Source organism: Sinohyriopsis cumingii, unplaced genomic scaffold (assembly GCF_028554795.1).
Source record: "Sinohyriopsis cumingii isolate HCF-2022 unplaced genomic scaffold, ASM2855479v2 utg001101l, whole genome shotgun sequence".
Lineage (NCBI taxonomy): Eukaryota > Metazoa > Mollusca > Bivalvia > Unionida > Unionidae > Sinohyriopsis > Sinohyriopsis cumingii.
In genome coordinates this window covers 970,001-990,509 of record NW_028315960.1, presented here as the reverse complement: position 1 = coordinate 990,509, position 20,509 = coordinate 970,001, and the positions used below count along the sequence as shown (strand labels likewise).

Sequence of the window (20,509 nt, the reverse complement as noted above, 5' to 3'; positions counted from 1 at the left end):
ACACCTACGTTTTGTATATCTTCCTTGTCATTTTCCCTTTGATTATATCTGAATCCAGTTGCTTAGTTTGATAGATAGGATATCTGACATGTCGTCTTTCTTTCTCTTCCATAGGTCTTTGAAAAATTCGTTAGCATACCTTGGTAATCGTTCATTGCTTTGAGTTATCTTCCTTTTGAAGAAGAGGATATGATTTTAAAGGGTATACATACATACATACATACATACATACATACATACATACATACATACATACATACATACATACAGAGAGAGAGAGAACATACTTTTTTTATGGCTCTGAGATCATTTTCCTCCTTGTCTTTCTCACTCTTCAACTTTTCCAACTGTTGCCTTAGAATCTCGTTTTCCTCTTTGTTTTTTTTGTTTTCGTCCTCTCTTTGACGAATCTTTCTGTCAAGTTCTTTCAAAGCGTTTTCTTTCTCTTCTGTAAGTTTCTTTTGCGCTTCATGCAGATGACTGACTGCCTCATTTAATTCGGCTATCTTTTTGTCTTCCTAAATGCAAACAAAATATATTCCAATAGAACGAAATAGGAATGTAAGTGGGGCATTAACTGCCACGTATTGCATATCACTAATCTCCGTCGAATAGGTCTCCAAAATATGTATTGATCATATTATATTTCACGAAGGAAGTAGGGGTTGATATAGTGAGTAAAGCTACGCGCCATTTTCCCATCAGTAAAGTGATATTAATATGTTTCCATTAAAAGAAATTTCCTAAGCAGTATTAAAAACGTATGATGGGGGTGGTGGTGGGGGTGGGTAGTGAAAGTAACAACCATGTTCACTATGTTATGTATATATGTACATCTTGTAACTTTTGTTCTTGACTCCAAATTGTAGTGATTACAGATAAAGAAGATATTACATAGCCAATTTTGTAGGTATATATTCAATTTTAACATATTAAGAATGCATGTACAATGCGTATGGAGAGATGTTATAAAGTTTCTAATAATAAACCCTGTTTTCAAGCTTGGTGTTATTTCCCATTCAATAGGTCGGTTAGATGGATTCTTAAAACAATCAAGTTATTTCCCATTGGATGGGTCAGTAAGATGGGTTCTATTAAGTTTGTGGTGGGGTGGGTGGCTTGCAAAATTTCAGATAGTGAGTAGGAGATAAATTGGGTTTTATAACTTTATACCTGAATATAAGCGGTAGAGCTGGCTTATTATTTAATTCTTAATTCCTTTTTCTTGTTATAGCACCAGTCTGCATGTGTATTTAATTTTGAGTTTAGATATCATTTGTTTTGATTATTAATTGGAATTACGAAGTGCTTGTTGGACTAAAATATTATTCTGAGACTACTCTGAATATTCAAAAGAGTTCGGTACAATACAGTTGTGATACATCAAGATTGTTGGCATACCAGTTCATTAGAGGATCTGAATTCTTTGGTACGTTCGATCTTTTTGGACTTGTGTAGAACGTGTGTATGATCATCTGAGTTTTAATTCATAAGACTGCAAGTTCCTCTTTGAAAATCAGATTATTGTTGAAATTTTACAAAACTTATTGGCGTTGCTTCTTTCTTTTACTTAGGTTATGATCATAGAGTCGTAACGATTTTGGAAATATTTCAACGTCCAATAGTGAATTCACTGAATACTGAAGTTGAGAAAATATTCATTAGATTCGATTATGTCGATATATTACATCTCGTTTCAGAACTTGTAATCAATACTAGGTCAATAGGTATTTAAATGCATGGTTGCACGCATAATACATTACATTACAGTTAACCAGTACTCAACTTAATGTATGCTTCTGAAGTTTATCATGCAGGTATAATACTAAAACTATATATACAGGATATCTGACATGTCTTCTTTCTTTCTCTTCCATATATGGAACAAATGTACACCACTTCCAACTACCTTTCCTCCAGTAGACCTTCCGGACCTGTTTGCAAATTTCTTCCGTGAAAAAGGACTAACTATTAGAGATAAGCTTGATAACACAATTTCAATTGACTCGTCGTCACCATACAGTTGGGATAGAGAATTTCAGCGGCAACCATTAGCAGAATTTGAACCTGTCTCTATGGATTTAGTACGTGCAATCCTGATGAAGAGTACATCAAAGTCATGTGCACTTGATCCATTTCCAACATCACTGCTGCTTGAGTGCGTAGATCCAATATTGCCTTCACTAACTGATGTTATTAATACCTCTCTCTCATCCGGGGAATTCCCATCATTTTTCAAAACTGCCATTGTAAAGCCTCTGCTGAAGTAACCAACACTCGACCATACCGATTTAAAGAACTGCCGCCTAGTTTCTAATCTCCCATTCATATAAAAAATCTTAACAAAGGTTGTTCTATCCCAGTTGTATCTCATCTTAATTCAAAGAGTCTTTTTAGCAACGTAAAATCTGCATATCGCTCTTGCCACAGCACTGAAACTACTCTTTTAAATGTAGTTAATGACATTCTCTCTGCTTTGGATAGCGGAAAGATTACAGTCCTCACCCTCCTTGATTTGTCTAAAGCATTGGACACGAGACCATGATATATTTCTTCACCGTCTCCAGCCAGCATGTATTTGGCATTCATGACACATCCTTACTGTGGCTCAAGTCCTACTTGGTCAACAGGGAACAAATTATGTCTGCAAATCGAATACACTCCAGCCCAGTTAATCTATGTTGTCGTGTTCCAAAGGGGTCTATTCTTGAACCTGTTCTCTTCATTCTATAAACTCAGTCACTCTCAGGTGTCATAGATCATCATCCAGTGTCTCACCAATTGTACGCTGACGACACCCAAATATACAAATCTAGACACCCAGCTGATGTTGATGTTACCATCCAAGGTGTAGAGAGGTGCATTTCTGGTGTGAAATCATGAATGACATGTAACAGGCTGAAGGCGAATGATGATAAAACTGAGGCCATTCTGATCACAACACAAAGATTTTCTCATTCACATCCATTACCTCAAACAATACATATCAGCAACACAAACATTAAATTCACACAATCAGTACGAAACCTAGGTGTTACTCTGGACAGTACTCTCACATTGCACCAACATGTCATGAACATATGCAAGGCTGCATATCTTGAGCTGAGACGCATCAGCTACATTCGCAATTATCTTTCAGTTGAAGCCAATAAAACACTTATTTGTTCATTAGTACTTTCAAGACTGGACTATTGTAACTCAATTATGTCTGGTTCATCTCAATAGCTACTCCAGAAACTTCACAAAGTTCAAAACACAGCTGCTCGGATCATATTTAGAGTACCACGATCAGAGCACACCTTCCCGCTGCTCTGTACCCTACACGGGCTATCCATTCGATCCAGAATGAAACACAAAATTTGTTCTCTGTTCCATGTTTCACTGACGGTATCCAGTCCAACATACCTATCCGACCTCACCTATGTGTACACACCAGCAAGATACTTACGCTCCTCTTCTGTCAATCGTATGAACATTATTCCCACTATGAAAACGAAGTCATATGGACAACGTTCTTTTGCATACCAGGGCCAAGCAACGTGGAATGAATTGGTTACAGAACCTAGACACAAAGACACAGTAATCCCATTCAAGGGTGCTCTTAAAGCTCACTTATTGCGACTGCAAGAACAAACTTAAAGACCTAATGATGTTTCCTACCTTAAATATTTTTAGCATGTTTTTTATATTTTCTAATTTCATGGTGTTTGTTTTATGTAATCATATCACTATATGTTTTTTATGTTATAGGTGTTGTCTAATGTTGTAAAGCGCTTAGAGCTTCTAAAGATTAGGCTCCATACAAAGTCCTCCTTATTATTATTATTAATATATATATATATATATATATATATATATATATATATATATATATATATATATATATATATATATATATATATATATATATATATATATAGTCACAACCGTATGTTTGAATGGATGTCTTTTACTGTTAATGTGGCGTTTTAATAGTACCTGGTTTTATATCGGCAAGCAATTTGAACATTTTTCTCATGAACGTTTAGTTATCATAAAAAAATGTTTTAAACAAAATTTAAATTTTAAATTAAATATTTTATACCATTAATCATTTATTCAAAAACTATTCTTTTAAAATAAATGAAACAATATAAAATTATATATATACATTTTATTCGCCATCGTTACTTTCTTTTTTCTTTGCAAAAGAAAAGCTACACGAAATGTTTAGTCCACGAAATAGTGTAAAATGGTTAGGAGAGTTATTTAGACAAATATAAATCATTTTTCTAATTCTTTTAACTAAATTTAATGTTTAGAAAAATTATATTTTTTCAAGATTAGAAGATGATAAAATTAGCAGTTTTATACTTGATGTTTTCATAAAGCATTCTATGCAACGAAGGGGAATTAGAGAAAACAAAAAGACTTAATTTCAATGTATATTTTACTTTAGATAAGTAAAGTAACTTTGTAATTTAGTGCAAAATACTTCAGGAGACTTTGTAATAAACATTATGCGAGTTTATTGCAACTGGTCCTATTACTTTCAGAGAAATTATAGTTATGTCAATCAGAACTATCATTTTTGTACTATGAGAAGTAGTCAAAATCTTATATTGCTATTTACATGAAAAATTTATTGTCTAGACTCTTAAGAAATTTCCACGACCTCATATGCAAATCAAATGAAAGAAGCATTAACTTCGTGATGAATTCTATTTTGTTTCAAAACATTATTTGTCGGAATCTCTTGTGTATGAAGTGTTGTTACATCACTACAATACAGTCAATATCTCGGAATACTTTTTGGAACTTATTCGTACTACTCGATTATTTTGGAATGTATAGAATATTTAGGAATCGAGGATTTCATTCACCATGCTTTAAATTATTTGTACTGTTTGTAATTATTTAAATTTGTAATTTTATGAAACATAATTATAATCTTCAATTTTACAAAACATTAGTTTTTCAACCGTTTGGTTCCGTAGTTTATGAGAAATTGGTTGGCTCGTTTCTGGTTCAGAATATTTCAGAGATTTGAATATTTAAGAGATCTGAATACTTCAGAGATTTTAATTTCTTAGAATATGTTAGGGAAGTTATTATTGCTTTTGAAATTTAAATATCAATTTGGTGTGATATTTCTTAGTCGCTGGTATTTCAGTTTATATTATTTGGGAACTTTAAAATGAAGCCGACAAGCTTTCAGTATGATATCTAAAATAGTGGACCTTGCTGCCTACAATATCCAGCAGTTAAATTCCTTTGAAAGTTATTTGAACTTGCCAAGCATTATGAACTTTCTGAAACGAATGTTTCTTGAACGAAATAAGAGATTACGAACATTTTGATATATGTTTGGTGAACAAGGGTACATCTGATGAAGTGTTTTAGTCTGATAAGGCTGTCACCATCTTATTTGAAGAGGAAAATTAGGAAATTGCATTTAAAAAGACAGATAAGGACGGTTCAGCTTCAACAGGACGTAATGCAAATGCTGAACGAAAAGGATGACAAATCAACGAAAAAGCAAACGATGAATGAATAATGCAAATGAAAGTACAAATGCGCAAAGAGAAGAGAGAGAGAAAAGCATATGCAAATACAAAAAGATAAGAACGAGAGTGAAATGCAAATGCAAAAGGAGAGAAAAATGCAAATGAAATTTAAATTAAAGGAATTAATACTGGCACATGGAGCGCACTCTTTCTTTAAATACGCAAGTTAAGATTTTTATGCTGTTAAACGTATGACGTTGGTACCCATTTTAGAAGAAGGTGAGAGTTACATATTTTTGATAAGACTGAACAAAAGGCATTATCTCTTCCAATGCACATCTATTGTAAAAAATGTCATCTCATTTCTAATTGCAACTATTTGAGATTTTGGCAACGGATTAAAGATAGAATTATCCTAAAATGATCATCTTTCTAAAATGTCAAGGTCACGGTAATGTAATAAAGCAATATATTTGTTGGGTGTAGTAAACCCTAGTCTGACTTGATTATGTAAAAGTATGAACCATTCATGTCCAAACGTTCTGTATCACATTTGCATGATTATGCACAGCCTATTCTTGTTAAGATATTAAAAGACATACTAGACTCTCAGTCTTTTATCGTCAAGAAATTTGCCTTCTTACTGAGAAGACTTTTTTCACAAAAGTCTTTTTATTCAGTGAGATGAGTGCGCATTTGTCAATGCTCCTATCTTTTGTGTTAATTTGTCACCGGAATTCGTCTAAAGGACACATGATCATATAAGACATTTTTGTCCCTTCGGGGTGTTCATCTGTTACTAAGAAATGACCTAGCTGGAGATAAGGTTGTAGTTAATCCAGCTGTAACTTACAAGCATTGTATGGATCAATTAGTTGGTCCTATTGAAATTAAAATTCCTGATTTATATCCAGCTTGTGCGGTTACTATAGCTATGGCGAAGAACATCCTATAACATGGTGTTTATCAGGAAGATTTTGCTTTGGCTGACACATTTATGGGTCAGTCTTTTAAACGAGTCGAATCTGTTTCTAGCACGGATAAATTAAGAGGTATTGGGCGTTGTGATACTCTTTTCGCAAATACAATCTAACTAGGATGATACAAAATAATCTTTTGCTTTCTTACAGGAACCAGATAACGAGATCTCTGTTGGCTTCAGAGAGCTGTTAGCAAAACTGAAGACAAACAATTACTAACTTGTTAGTTGGTGGGAAACGCTGTACTTATGAGGAAATTGAGGAATCCTGATGCACAAGCCAGGTGATGAGTAGTTAGTAAGCAATCAAAGTATTGGTGCTAAGTTATATCGACAGAATAGTCTTAGCGTAGCCCATGAAACTCCGTTGTCTGGTCATTTAGGAGTAAATACAGCGTCTCAGAGGATCTTAAATCATTCCTTTTGGTAGTAAATTGAAAATGATGCTTTTAAATTCAATATATCGTGTTACACTTGTGAAATGGACGGATATCCTAACCATAACATACGTAAGGTTCCTCCGTATCGTATTCCTCCATCTAGTAGAATGATGGTAGAGTATGCCTGTCATTTACCAAGCTTTCCAGAGGGTATTCCTTTAAATAATTTGAAACTGTAGTTCGTCCATCAAGTCAATGAGGACCACTTTAGTCATCCAGTGTTTTATCGGGAACAAATGGTCTGCGGGTGCCTAGGTGGCCGATGAGGCCGATGTGCGTCCTGAATGTTCTGTGGCATTGTGGACATGGGATAGTAGCAACGCCGATCGTGGGGTTACAGGTTTGGGATTTCCTGGCCTGCCTCTGTTGTTCTTCATCGGCTGTCTTATTGGCCTCGCAAACTTGAGTACCTTCAGTGATGGAAGATTGCCATACGACCCTGTCCTAGGCAGGCTGATCCCACGCGTCCTAGCTAATGCCAACGTTCTTTAATGGCGTCTTCAGTGTGTCATATGTCGTTTTCTCTGGCCTCCTTTGTTGCGTTTTCCTTGTTCAAGCTCGTCATAAAAGAGGATTTTTTTTTAAGCCGGATGCGAGCTACATGGCCTGCCAATCGCAACTGTGATTGCATCATGATGGTATTGGTACTGGGAAGACTTGCTTGGGCAAGTACCTCAGTATCCGGGATCCTGTCATGCCACTTGATGATTTGAGCCTTCTGAGGCAGATATGGAAGTGGTTCATCTTCTTTGCATGTCGCTGATACACTATCCAGGTTTCGCAGGCGTATACTAACTAGCACAGTGAGTACTATCGCTCTGTACACCTTCAACTTTTTTCTAAAGTCTAATACCTCTTCTGGTCCAAGCCTAGGCGTGAAGTCTTCCGAATGCCGCACTAGCCTTTGCAATCCTGACATTAAATTTGTCATTTCTTACCACATTCTGCAACAGAGTACTGCCAAAATAGGTAAACCTGTTCACAGTGCTCAGTTCGTAACCGCTGACTGTGATTTTTGGCTTAGCATACGGTTTTCCTGGGATAGGCTGATACATTACTTCAGTCTTCTTTGTGTTGATCGTAAGGTCGAAATTATCTAAGCATCAGAGACCTTGTAGACGCTGCGTTGCTTATCAGCTTCAAAGCCAGCGTTGAAGGCGTAGTCATATGCAAATAGAAAGTCTCTGATGATGTATGTCTCTACCTTAGTTTTTGCATGGAACCTCCTGAGGTTGAACAGTTTGCCATCAATTTGGTATCTGATGCTGATTTCCACGTAACCATCTCTGAAGGCATCAGTGAGGGTGGCTGAGAATATGAGACTGAAAAGTGTTGGCGCCAATACACAGACCTGCTTCACTCCGTTTAATACAGGAAAGGGATCTGATGTCTCACCTTCGGTCTGGACTCTAGCTTCCATAGCTGCACCATGGTAATACATTTCCTTGGGCATCCTTACTTGGCCATGATCTTCCATAGGCCTTCTCTGCTAAAGGTGTTGATGGCCTTGGTCATGTCGACATAGGAAGAGAAAAGGTCAGTATTCAGTTCTTGGCTTTTCTCTTGCAACTGCAAAACCGAACACCACGTCGATAGTTCCACGCTCCTTTCGGAATCTACACTGGCTTTCTGGTAGATGTTCATGGTCAAGGTGTGATGTGAGACTGTTGAGGAGAATGCTGGCAAGTATCTCGTCTGCGATGGAGTGCAAAGAGATACCTCGGTAGTCGTCACAAGCCTGAAGATTTCCTTTGCGCTTATACAGGTGTATAATAGTAGCATCCTTGAATTCTTTTTGTCACATGAGATGAAACAACTGATGGAGGTTTTCAGTCAGAGCTGCAGCGCCTTTCTTGTAGGAGTTTTGCCACTAGAGAACAGACGTATTGCTTTCTGGATCTCTAACATGGTTGGTGGGTCATCCAGTGATTCATTGACTGGCACTTGGGGCATCCGATCAATGGCTTCATCATTAATGGATGTTGGGTGGTTCAGGACACGTTTGAAGTGCTCAGCCGACCTTTCGATGATCTTCTCATTGTCTTTCGTCAGTGTGTTCCCAACCGCACTGAGGTTGGGAAGACACTGATCACGATGGGCCATCGACTTCATTCATCGCATCATAAAACCTCTCTTTATATCATGCTTGACAGAGTGGCTTTGGATCTCATCAGCTTTGTTACTAAGCCGGAGATTTTGTTGTACAGTCCCACGAATATTCTTGAAGGCATCTTTCTTTGAAGTTGACTTTGGATCATTTAGGTATGCTATGTAGAGGCGATGCTTTTCATCCAACAGCTGCCTGATGTTTTCTCAATTTCTATTAAACCAGTCATTGTGCTTTCTGAGTGAATGATTTGTTTTATAACTAAGACCATAGTAAAAGCTTTGGTAAAGTTTCTTACACCTTTTTATTAACTTGTTAGGTCTGTCCAATTAGTTCAAGAATCTTTAGGTAATAAAAGGTAGTATGGTCCTCATAATGTTAAAAAATAAAATAATTGACTTAAATTACAACTGATGAGATTTATGGGTGTGGCTAAATATTATAGGAGGATTGCTTTTATTTTCCCATAATGTCCGAGCCCCTGACATGTTTGTCAAGTACGAAAAGCTTGTTTCATTGGTTGGAAAACGTCAGGATGCTATTGATATGTAAAAGGGCATACTCAATAGTGCACAAGTTTTTAAAGCTCCAGATTTCAATCATTTCAGAGACTTATTCTGAATTCCTCAGACCGAAAGCGTGGTATCTATAACGTGCTAAAACTATACACCAAACATAAAAATTGCTCTCCCTGGAATCTGCAATAGAATGCTTGATAATATTAACAAATGTTTAATAAATATAATACGAATATCATTATAATACTAGTAATTGAATTTTCATTCGTATTCTACGGAGATTCGAACCGGGTATACGGCAAGTATCGCCTAGCCTCTAAGCACCGACTTATAAGTTCGGAAGGTAACAAGGCTACCGAATTGAGACTGCGTAAACATGTAGGCTAATTACATTTATAAGTTCTGAATGTACTGTCATAGGCAAAATTTGAAATATGCTTCCTTTTTAAGAAGTATCGAAATTAGCAGGGCTTAAGCGAAACCAATACAAATATTTGCATTAAACAAAATATAGCATCTACAGACCAATACACAAAACGCCAAAACTAACGTCAATGAAGCTGAACGTAACAAGAAGCACAAAATGTACGAAGGTATGTAGCACCTGCTTTTAATATACTCTCGCCTACTAATGATTATATTTACATTAGTATTTTTCATTGCTATGCAGTTGGATAAAATATTTGCCATTTCTCACGCTGTGTATCTCTTTATTTTGTAAAAAATAGCATTCTACTTATTTCTCGCGTTTGATATTAGAGTTAAAGATAACGTTTGAGTAAGTGACTACTGCCAAGCCAACTATATATACTGACATATTCATATCAGATAACTCCACTGTTTCTATATCCGCCCAACCTACATCTCTCATAAAAAACAGTAGTTTTTAATGGGAAAACATATATCCATCCTCAAGGTGACAATTCATCAGATAGGGGTTGAAACAGCTTAATTGCAATTTCGAACAATGAGAGCTGTTCTCTCCACCCTCCCTAGACCATGGGCACACCGTGACGGGGTATGTTTTCCAATAGCTTTTCTATAGATACTATTTCATTAGTAGACCAAAGACACCTTTTATGTCTTGTTTAGCTTGACAGTAATACAATTGTGGAGTTAAAGAATACCCATATCGTCAAACATAGTCCTACTACATGTATAAGTCTAGCACAATCGTCTGGTGCTCATGTTTAGTTTAATTCAGTCATTACATCAAACAGAAAATGTAAGACAATCTGTTATCCAAAGAACAAGTTAAATTTCAAATTATTTAGGGAGAAAGTCTATTCTAGATGTGGAATGGAAAACACACTATTGTATAAAATGTGACTACTTTGACCAAATTGCATCACCAATCAGTGTTATTAGAATAGTCTTTAAAGATGCATAATATTTGCAAGTAATAGATAAAACTATATTCACCTTTTTTTAATAATAAACGTACCCTGCTTTCAGCTCCTCCTCCGTCCATACGCTTCTTAAGGGAAATCTCTTCAAACTTTTGTTTGATCTCCTTCTGCAACATTCAACAACAGAATTCAGATTATGCTTAAAAATCTTACACATAATTGATCAAGTTTGTACTAAATAACAAGACACACACACACACACACACACACACACACACACACACACACACATATATATATATATATATATATATATATATATATATATATATATATATATATATATATATATATATATATATATATATATATATATATATATATATATATATATATATTATAGCAAAATCTTTAAATTGTGTATTAAACAAGGTATTGAAATAGATTTAACAAATAAAAGAAATATAAGGCGTGTGGTTTTCATTGCAATAGTTTAAAAAGTATATCCGTCTAAATAGAATTATAGCAGAGTTATTGCATTTATTAAAAAAAATGTTACTTGTATCACTACAATCGAATTTCCAAAGGAATTCTGTCTGTATTTGTAAAATACTTACGATCTTTAATCGTAAATGAAAAAGTTTGTTTGCTTTTCGAAAAGGGTTATTTCTTCAAAGTTCTCAAGTTATGATTGCTTATCAAATCTCTACAGATCACACAGACTATTCCATTGTATATTTTTGAATATTTGGATTAACATAAATAAAGGATGGTTAAAATGTTACAACATCAAAATGAGGAATTATATGTTATTGTTAAGTAGATATAGATGAATGCCAAAATATATGATTGATGTCCATATACATCAATTTCACACTAACGTTCTTGTGCTTTTCTATAGCGTTTATACAATGTCATGAAGCCAACTAATGATGCACAGAGATATCAACGGAATGCATTCCTGTACCATTGATACAACGCTTTGGATAAGAATAACACTATTTTTGTAATCTGAAAGGTCCCGTTTGAGTCCTCATCTGTTGCGGATAATATTAATAGTTTTTTACCTCAAATATAATAATCTTATTGTATTTAACTGAGGCAATAAAAAAAGAGATCATGAAGATGCCGCGTCCTAAACAGCCTGAAAAAATACAAGAAATTTCTATAATATTGGCACATGTTATAAATAAACAAAATATTGCCCGTATACGAGTGATATATTTTTTCGTACTGCATGGCACTAGGACAGCGTTATTGTTCAATCTGACAAGTTTCGTTGTTGTGTTATTGAGTGAATTTAAAGATTACATACATTTTCAGCTCTTGCAATACTGTATTGCAAGGGAACATCAAGAAAACTATAATATATGCAGTGAATAAATACTGTGATGATAGTGTGTGAGCAAGCAATACTCAGGAATTTAATTTTCCAGACAAGTTTTATCAACGTGAGTGCTTTATTTGTTTTACATATAGACACTATGCACCAATATTATTACGTTTCAAGCTTTTCTTATCTTCAGTTGTTTCCATAAATGTATCTGGTCATAAATAAGAACAAAAGGCGGACGTTTCTTTAATTTTTATCCATTTATCAATCAATAATTTTAGCTTTATGTTGCTGCAGTTTCATTATTTTTCTACAGCATTAACAACACGAATAAAACACAGAAGCTATCGTCTATACAACTGTCTACAACGGTACAAACTGGTGGTTTACACGAACATTTTCTGAACGAGAAAGGTCGGCGATAGTTCAAAGAATCGTATGAATCGTCAAACACCTAAAGAGGGTATCCGATTGTAAATAAGTGGGTTAATATCTTAGGAAAAGTCACACTAAAAACCTAATCGTGTCTTTATGCACACATTATCATGACGTCTAGTCATTTGTCTTTCAATAACGTTATCATGCACATATTGCAGGTTATCGAACACACAGTCTGACAAGATGCTTTGATAGGGCAAGGGATTTGCATGATGGGAATATTTGAGACGGAAACAAATGGCAAAGAGGAAACAGTCATCTAGAATACCTATTATGACACTACAATGGTAGACACGATTGTTCATTGATTTTGGTATTCATATATTGTTTTTGTTTTACTGTACATTTTTGTCCATAAATCAGCTAGCAGACGGTTCCTTATTTGTTGTATGAGTTCTAGATTATATTTGTTTTCTTCCGATAACACAATTTGGAACATGGCCTTGCTAATTGTTTTATGCACAATAACCACGCAATACAGTTTAGTAATCGTATTGAGACTAATTTGTGCTGCCGATAGGAGTTCTGAATAAAATGCGTATTCCTGAAAGCAATCATATAAAAAATGAGATGTTGACACAACCAACAGTTATTAACGATATAGCCCCAATAGTAATTCCAACTACTCATTAACCATTGTCCGGGTAACTAGCAGATACAAACGAGCGGAGACGCTGACATCAAAAGAATCTGCAAATGTTGCTGATGTACTTAAATGTATTTATGCATGCGCAACATTAACATGGCCACGGTTATTACAAGTATATCCAGGTAATGATTGCTCAGATCTGATTCGGTGCCGTTAACAAAACATCATGTCCAATTTCATGTTGCACATCTTAACATACGTTATGACGAAACCATTATAGAACGATTTAATGCCACTCTTGCAGAAATATTATTCGCTATCAATTTGCATAAGAAATTTTAATGAGATATATTTGTGTTCGCACTCCACATGAGTCTCAGATCGCAGTGTGATGGCACGAACGGGAAACACGACCTCATTGGTCATAAATATTACTAAAAAAATATCTATCGATATTAATCATTATTTGCAATTTGATTTTGGCTTGTGATAGCGGTGCATTCCTAATCATTCCAAAGGACATAAATTAGTCATGGATCAAGCTTACACACTCGCATATCAGTGTCACAAAATGCCTCATGCACATTAGTGAGTAATAACATATCAGCATGCAAATACAGATGGTAATATTCCTAAATATTTTTTCTAATCAAATGGTGACCAGCCTTTCTACGCGTGAATGTAGTTGCCGACAAACATATCTTCAGGATTCAATGATGAGTCAAATGACTTGATAGAAGGCAAACGAATTTTAACAAACATGTCCCAATCTATTATGTATTGGTAGGGATATACGCCTTGTTTAGTTCATTAGTCAGTGGTAATGATAAAATTCTGACTGCTGATTTTAAAGATTGCCTCTTCTAGATTGCTAACTAACTTCTCCAACGACGAAATCACAAACTGTTACGAATCGATGAGCTGTATGTGTCCTTGTTTAAATGTCATGTATATTTTCGTCTTGTTTGGAATTATACTTCTTGGCTCCTTTGATGCCGTTGCGACTGTTTGCATTAGGCGGTGGTCATCATATTCACGCAGATTATGAAACATTACACACATTTTTCATTGACTTGGTTTAATTAGTATTTGTAAATTGTATGCTGTGTGCAGCTTCCTCATGCGCGCAGCTCATGTAACAATGACTACGAACTCGAGAAGCTTCGCTTACACTTTCAATTCCATGGAAATTACCATCACAGATTGGCAAAGAATCGCCATATAAAACTCTTTAATGTCATCCTTGTTCATAGATATATCGTCCAATCGATTTCACAGTAATTTTGAGCGATTTAAGAACAACATTAATTGAATGCTTAACACGATACAACATTGGTAGCTCAGTTTGCCCCACACACCGGACAACAGTGTAGCAAAATACTCATGGGATTTGTTCAGCAGCTTTTATGCACTTATCTGGTCCTGGTCATTCACTGGACCGTGTCAACATTCAAATTCCGCATATATAATATACGGTACTTTCATTTTCGTTGCGCCTCTGTAAACTCAGAAATGTTTTACCAGGTTCTTGCATAATCGTATACTATCTTTTTCACTAATTCCACCTTAGGAAAAGTCGTGGTGGTCAAACAGTTGTTGGGTCTTACGTACTTGCAAGGAAATGTTTTACATGTGTGCTTATCGTTTCGGTTAAGTAGCGAGACAAAATCATTTATCCAATGACCCAGCAACTCTCCGATAATAGACCAATTTAGATTCTCTCGCTTTCTATATGTGTGGATACTGGTAGTGGATAAAAGCTTTTATTCACATTAAAAACATTAACAACAATACCTGGGTTAAATATTTCAGATTTGTGTAATGTGGCTTAGTAACCTGCAGCGTAAATACTGTATATCCTAAACTTGAGTTCACCCAAGTATTGATGATGTTTTCGAGGCTAGTTTTGATTATAACTAGCTGGATTAAGCGCTGATAAAATCCCGCGTTCATAACATCAATCATCGCTGTGTTTTACATTTATCACTGACCGTGGTGAAACAAACCTTGTTGTTGGCATATTCCATGATCCGTAATATGGATGGTATGGAGAAATGTGTACTTCATTTGGCGCACATCTATCAAGAATCCATGCTGAAAATGCATTCTTGCTTGTTTTCAACGTCCAGAAAGTCTTTGCAATTTCTTTATTGATTTTAGCAGTGATAGTTATTGTGTTCTGGCGGTTCAGGATTGTACGAGCATCTCTGTGAATCCACAATGTTATGATTTTAAATCCATAATTGTCACAATTAAGCGGCATAATTAAATGCTCATGAAGAACAACATGCACTTTAGCTGCTGACGTACCTGCGCGCTCTAACACCATTATCATTTCATGAATTATATCTGACAATAGTTGTCAAGCGTCTTTACCTGGTTTGTATGTATGTGGGATAAGTGCCACGTAATTTTCTAATTCACCACTGCATTTCTGAAACGTAAATTCTGGTACGTGCAATTCTTTTTCCGCAGGAATATGTATAATACGGCGATGACGGTTTTGTTCAGGAACACGCTCAGTATCGATGACAGATAACGCCAATATGTCGGTTTTTAGCATGCGACTTGGAATTGGTACTCCAAGCTGCTGCTTGACATGTCATAGCTGAGTTACAATCGGCATGTTTAGATATAAGGGAAATTGATATATAATTGAAAAATCTGCCATTAAGTTGCTTTAATCCACCTAGATCAGAAACTGCAATCGCTTCAATCCTAGTTATTATTTCATTTATTCCTTGTCTCTTTCCACAGCAGCGGCAGGTGCTTGTACAATTATATGTTCAGTATATCTTTTGTCGCCGAGTGCTATAATACCTGCGAACATAACCTTTTGGCAGGTAAAACTGCTTATGTACTTTGAATCCGATATAGTATTTAGGACATACTCTAGCAACTGTACAACGACGATACGCGAACAAATATGATTGACAGTCTTCGTAATGGCATATTCTGCTGCACAAGCCATGTTCTTCCAGGAATACACCTTTGCAGTTATTGCACACCGTTTCCATTGAACTTTATACATACAAACAGCAATATCTAATTATATGATGTTTTCAGTCACCGGTGTTTCACCTTCGCTTATGAATAGTCTGGTTAATGGATATGGAAGTCTTACCTTAAAATTAATGAAGGTTCAAAACCGTAGGTTCTTTGCAGGATTGCGGACACAACAACTGACTAGGATGAAGCCTGTTTGGAAGGACAGCAACATCACGCTGGGTTTCAAGATCAAAGGGTATGGTGTTCCTCGTCATGTCCATATTCCTGCATGCATATGAGATATGGACTCTGACTGCAGAACTGGGAAGAAAGATCCTTGCCTTAGAGATGAGATGTTATGGAAGGATTCTGAAAGTATGATACTTATACCACGTCTCTAATGAGGAGGTGCGCATAGGATCCGAGGAGCAATTCGGTCTTATGAAGGTCTGTTCACTCCATAACGAAAAACGAACTAAGATGATGTGTTAACATCTCACGGTCAAATGGTCTATCAAAGAAAGTCACACAGTCCCACCAGGCACAGTGTGAGGAAAGAGAAGAGATGGGGAGATATTATGAAAGAGTGGACAAGTATGGACTTGACAAAGTCTCAAAGAGCAGTGAAGAGCAGGTCATAATGGAGCGAGATTGATGCAACTTCATCAGTGACGCTTCTACGACCAGCCAGGTTACGACGGGAGGAATGAAACGAACAACGTCTGAATGAAGGGTAATTTAATAGTAATTCGAAATTGTAAATTTGGCATTCGCAAACAAACCGGCTCATTCTCTTTAGCATCATAATTTTTTTGGGTAAAGTTAAATAAGATTTCTTCATATATTGTGTCAGCCCAAGTATTATATGTCTAGTATGCCTGCTTGCAAGATGCAGATAGTTCGATATCTTTACAATGGTATATATTTATAAAGGAAATATTCATATTTATTGTACTAAGCATTAACTTGAATCGTTTGGAGTTTTGTCCATTTAAGAAAATTTTATATAACATAGCATTGTTCGTAGGAGCTGGAGATTGGAGAATAAAGATAAGAATAACATTGCCTCCAAAACAAACAGTGCATGAATGAGAGTACTCGATGCAGAGAGTTCGGACGTATGTCCATTCAACCTAGAATTTTTCATCCTAACTCTATTCATATTTTCAAATAAACTTGACTCTGCATCAGTACCAGAAATTGTGAAAGTTTGTTTAGCTAAAGGGACATATTACACAGATTCTATGAACAGTGTATGATATCTATTTTTCAAAGGTTACCAGTTATCAAAATAGTCTATGTATTGTCTATAAATTAAATGTAAACGTCCTATACAGATACTTACCTATCGTATGTTAAAAAATAATAGCATTTCTTTAACTTTTTTTTGCTATGTTATATGTACTATTTTTCTTCAAATATGGACTATTTAATCAAATATATGAAAGTACTTGCTGCATTGCCAGTATGGTTATCTCTTTAATTAGGTTACGTCTAGCTACATTACTCATTAGAAATAATTTAAGGGCTTCTGGTAGGATCGGTATCGCATGTTGATAGAATAGTCATGTTATAAAGAACAACAGGTAATAAGGCGAGAAACAATCGCATTTCATATGTCAATGGAACAAGGTGAATTGCAAATTATTAGCTGCTCTTTGGCGACGAGATATTTTGGGGTTCTTCCACATGTTCTCAAGGTATGTTGATCATGAATATGAAGTTAGAAGCTCAAAATCAATCTGACAGCTATCATGCCTGCAAATTCGTTAGATGCATGATTATTAATTTCCGTTGAGTGCAGTTTGTGCATAAATTAGGAAAGACAACGTCGATCGCATTCAATCACTCACCTACTCTGCTGATCTAAATATAAATAGGTGCATGGATTTACAGCGCTTATCTGTTTAGCGTTTTCATTTAGTTTCACAAATGTCCCGGTAATACAGAAATGCAGATTAATACCGTAAGATACTAGAATGAGTCTCTCCGCCACCCACACAAGAAAGATAATAGCGAGAAATAACTAGAAGCTGCCATTGAAGCTAATACAGCTACACGTCCATGTATGGTGTGTTCATGCATTTAATGTTTCTGCAGTTTTAAGGTCTCAAATGTACAAACAAACAAATGGAGTGCAATATAATTTGTGTCGAAAGTACGGATGATTTGCAGATTTGATAAACAATGATCTTAACATTTCTTAAACAAAGAGATATATTTTAGTCTAAAGACGTATTATTTGTTCGCTTTGTTCGCAACAGGATAATGTCTGCACTTTCTACAAATATCCCCTTATTTGATATAGTCTCTTAAAACTATTGCAAAATGATGCTAAATCAAAAATAATTACTTTATCGCATGGATTGATTCTAAATAATAAAGTAAACTTCACTATAAATTTCTCAATTTATCTGCCTCATAATGTAAATGTTATAATAGTAATGACGTTGCAGATGTAAGTGAAGAAGACATTGCAATACATTCATGACGTTTTCGTACTATATACTTTGCAACCGCGCTTCACTGGAAGAGCAATGACGAACCTATTTTCTTATGTCCGTTGAAATACTTCATTAACTCACTATATGTACATTCTCTGTCTTAAAGCCGTCTGTTGAATTTTGTGTGGTATTAGTGCCTATATCATAGTTTTGGAAGCAGCAAAGTATGTACACTACAAATTTATATATATTTATATTAAGTGTGCTTTGAAAACAGAATTTACAGTACACAATAGAAAGAAAATCTACCAGATAATGTCAGTATTTATTCGACCTTTCCTCTGAGTCATTCTTTACAAGATTGTCTCGTTTTCTACTGTTGTTAGTCTGTAAATGGAGATCATTTGCATACTGATTTGCCCGTTTCTTTTTAGAGTTTTTCGCGTGCAACTCATGTGCACAGTATAATGAATATTGCAATGTTAGATTTGAATAGTGTTATTTATCATTGATTGGTATATACGAATGCACATACTGACTAAATTATTATAGTCCGCTTTCATTCAAATTCGATTCACCTAAATGAAAATGTAGCGAGATTTTGACTCGTCAAACGTTCAATCTAACATCACTTTTGCACCAGACCAAATCAACCAGATTATGCATGTGTTGTAGACATATATTTTAATAGAAGTAATTACACACACATTATATCTATATGAAACCTTATTCAAACCCCTTTTCAAGATCTGACTCACAATCTGTTAGGTCCTTCTAACACCTATTTTTCCTTTATACATTAATCAGGTATTTTTGCTTTTTACAAATAAGTATTCTCAATACTAAAGAATATTCGACTGATTGCTAATCGATTCATCCATACCTTGATTTTTGGCATCTACCACTTAACGAGTTCTTAGCGAATTGTGTACTTTTCGGTTTCCGCAGTGCTCAAGAGAGACACTGATTAAACATAAACGTTTAAGCCAAATATAATTCCGATGTTGAAATCACTTGCTAATAGTACTCATCTTCTACAACTTTTGTGTCAGAGTAATTTATCGTGGGTTCTTCAAAACATAATAATATACTAATAATGTACATTTTAAAGTAAGTAAGACTTATTTTTGAACTGATTATCTCTGAGTCAAGGTATAAACCATTGCAAAGTGTTCTAGATATAATTTCTCGTAACGTAAATGTTACTTTTGTGCGTGTTTTACGTGTGATATTTAGCGAATGGAAGCATATAATAATTATACACTCCAGACATAATGATTAACAGGGAGGACACAAACGAAACCTCTCAGATTCCTTTAAGTTCTCTAGATGAAAGACGGGAAAACATGTGATAAGAACACAATAAACAATAATTAGACTTGGTGATACTGTTTCTTTTTAATACAATATTAGAATTAGTATGTGAACGTTGTCATACATTATTTAACGAATTGCCCTATGAATTAAGTGGCACAAAATTGGTAGAAGTTTTGCCTTTATTTATCTAATTAAAAGTAATGTGTAGTAGTAAATTTACAGACAGCATATAATTATAATGAACGCACGTTGATGTTGATCTTAGAGATTTAATGCAAGACTACTACGAAACATTTTCATCAACCTAAATAACACCGTGAACAAGCTCAGCTTCTCAAGCCATTACCATCAATGACTACAACCATTTTTTACCAGATAAAAACGGTTATGGTTGAAGTTACATATCTTCAGTTTACATATTCTTGGTATGATGGAATTCCAAGTGTCCAAATAGGCACATTTCATAAGAATATTAACCACTGCTCCTACATTTCGTGCGACAACTAGCAATAAGGTTAATT

General features: G+C 35.2%; 1 protein-coding gene across 1 annotated transcript in view; it reads right to left on the bottom strand.

Annotated features, from left to right (window-relative positions):
• LOC149772852 (guanylate-binding protein 1-like) overlaps positions 1–20,509 on the bottom strand; it is a 53,157-nt gene that overhangs the window by 4,101 nt on the left and 28,547 nt on the right. Inside the window, exons 9-10 of the mRNA XM_089947210.1 lie at positions 10,975–11,046; positions 288–518 (exon numbers count right to left, since the gene is read on the bottom strand). Coding sequence (XP_089803336.1) covers positions 288–518; positions 10,975–11,046 — 303 coding nt within the window. The remainder of the gene's footprint in view (positions 1–287; positions 519–10,974; positions 11,047–20,509) is intronic.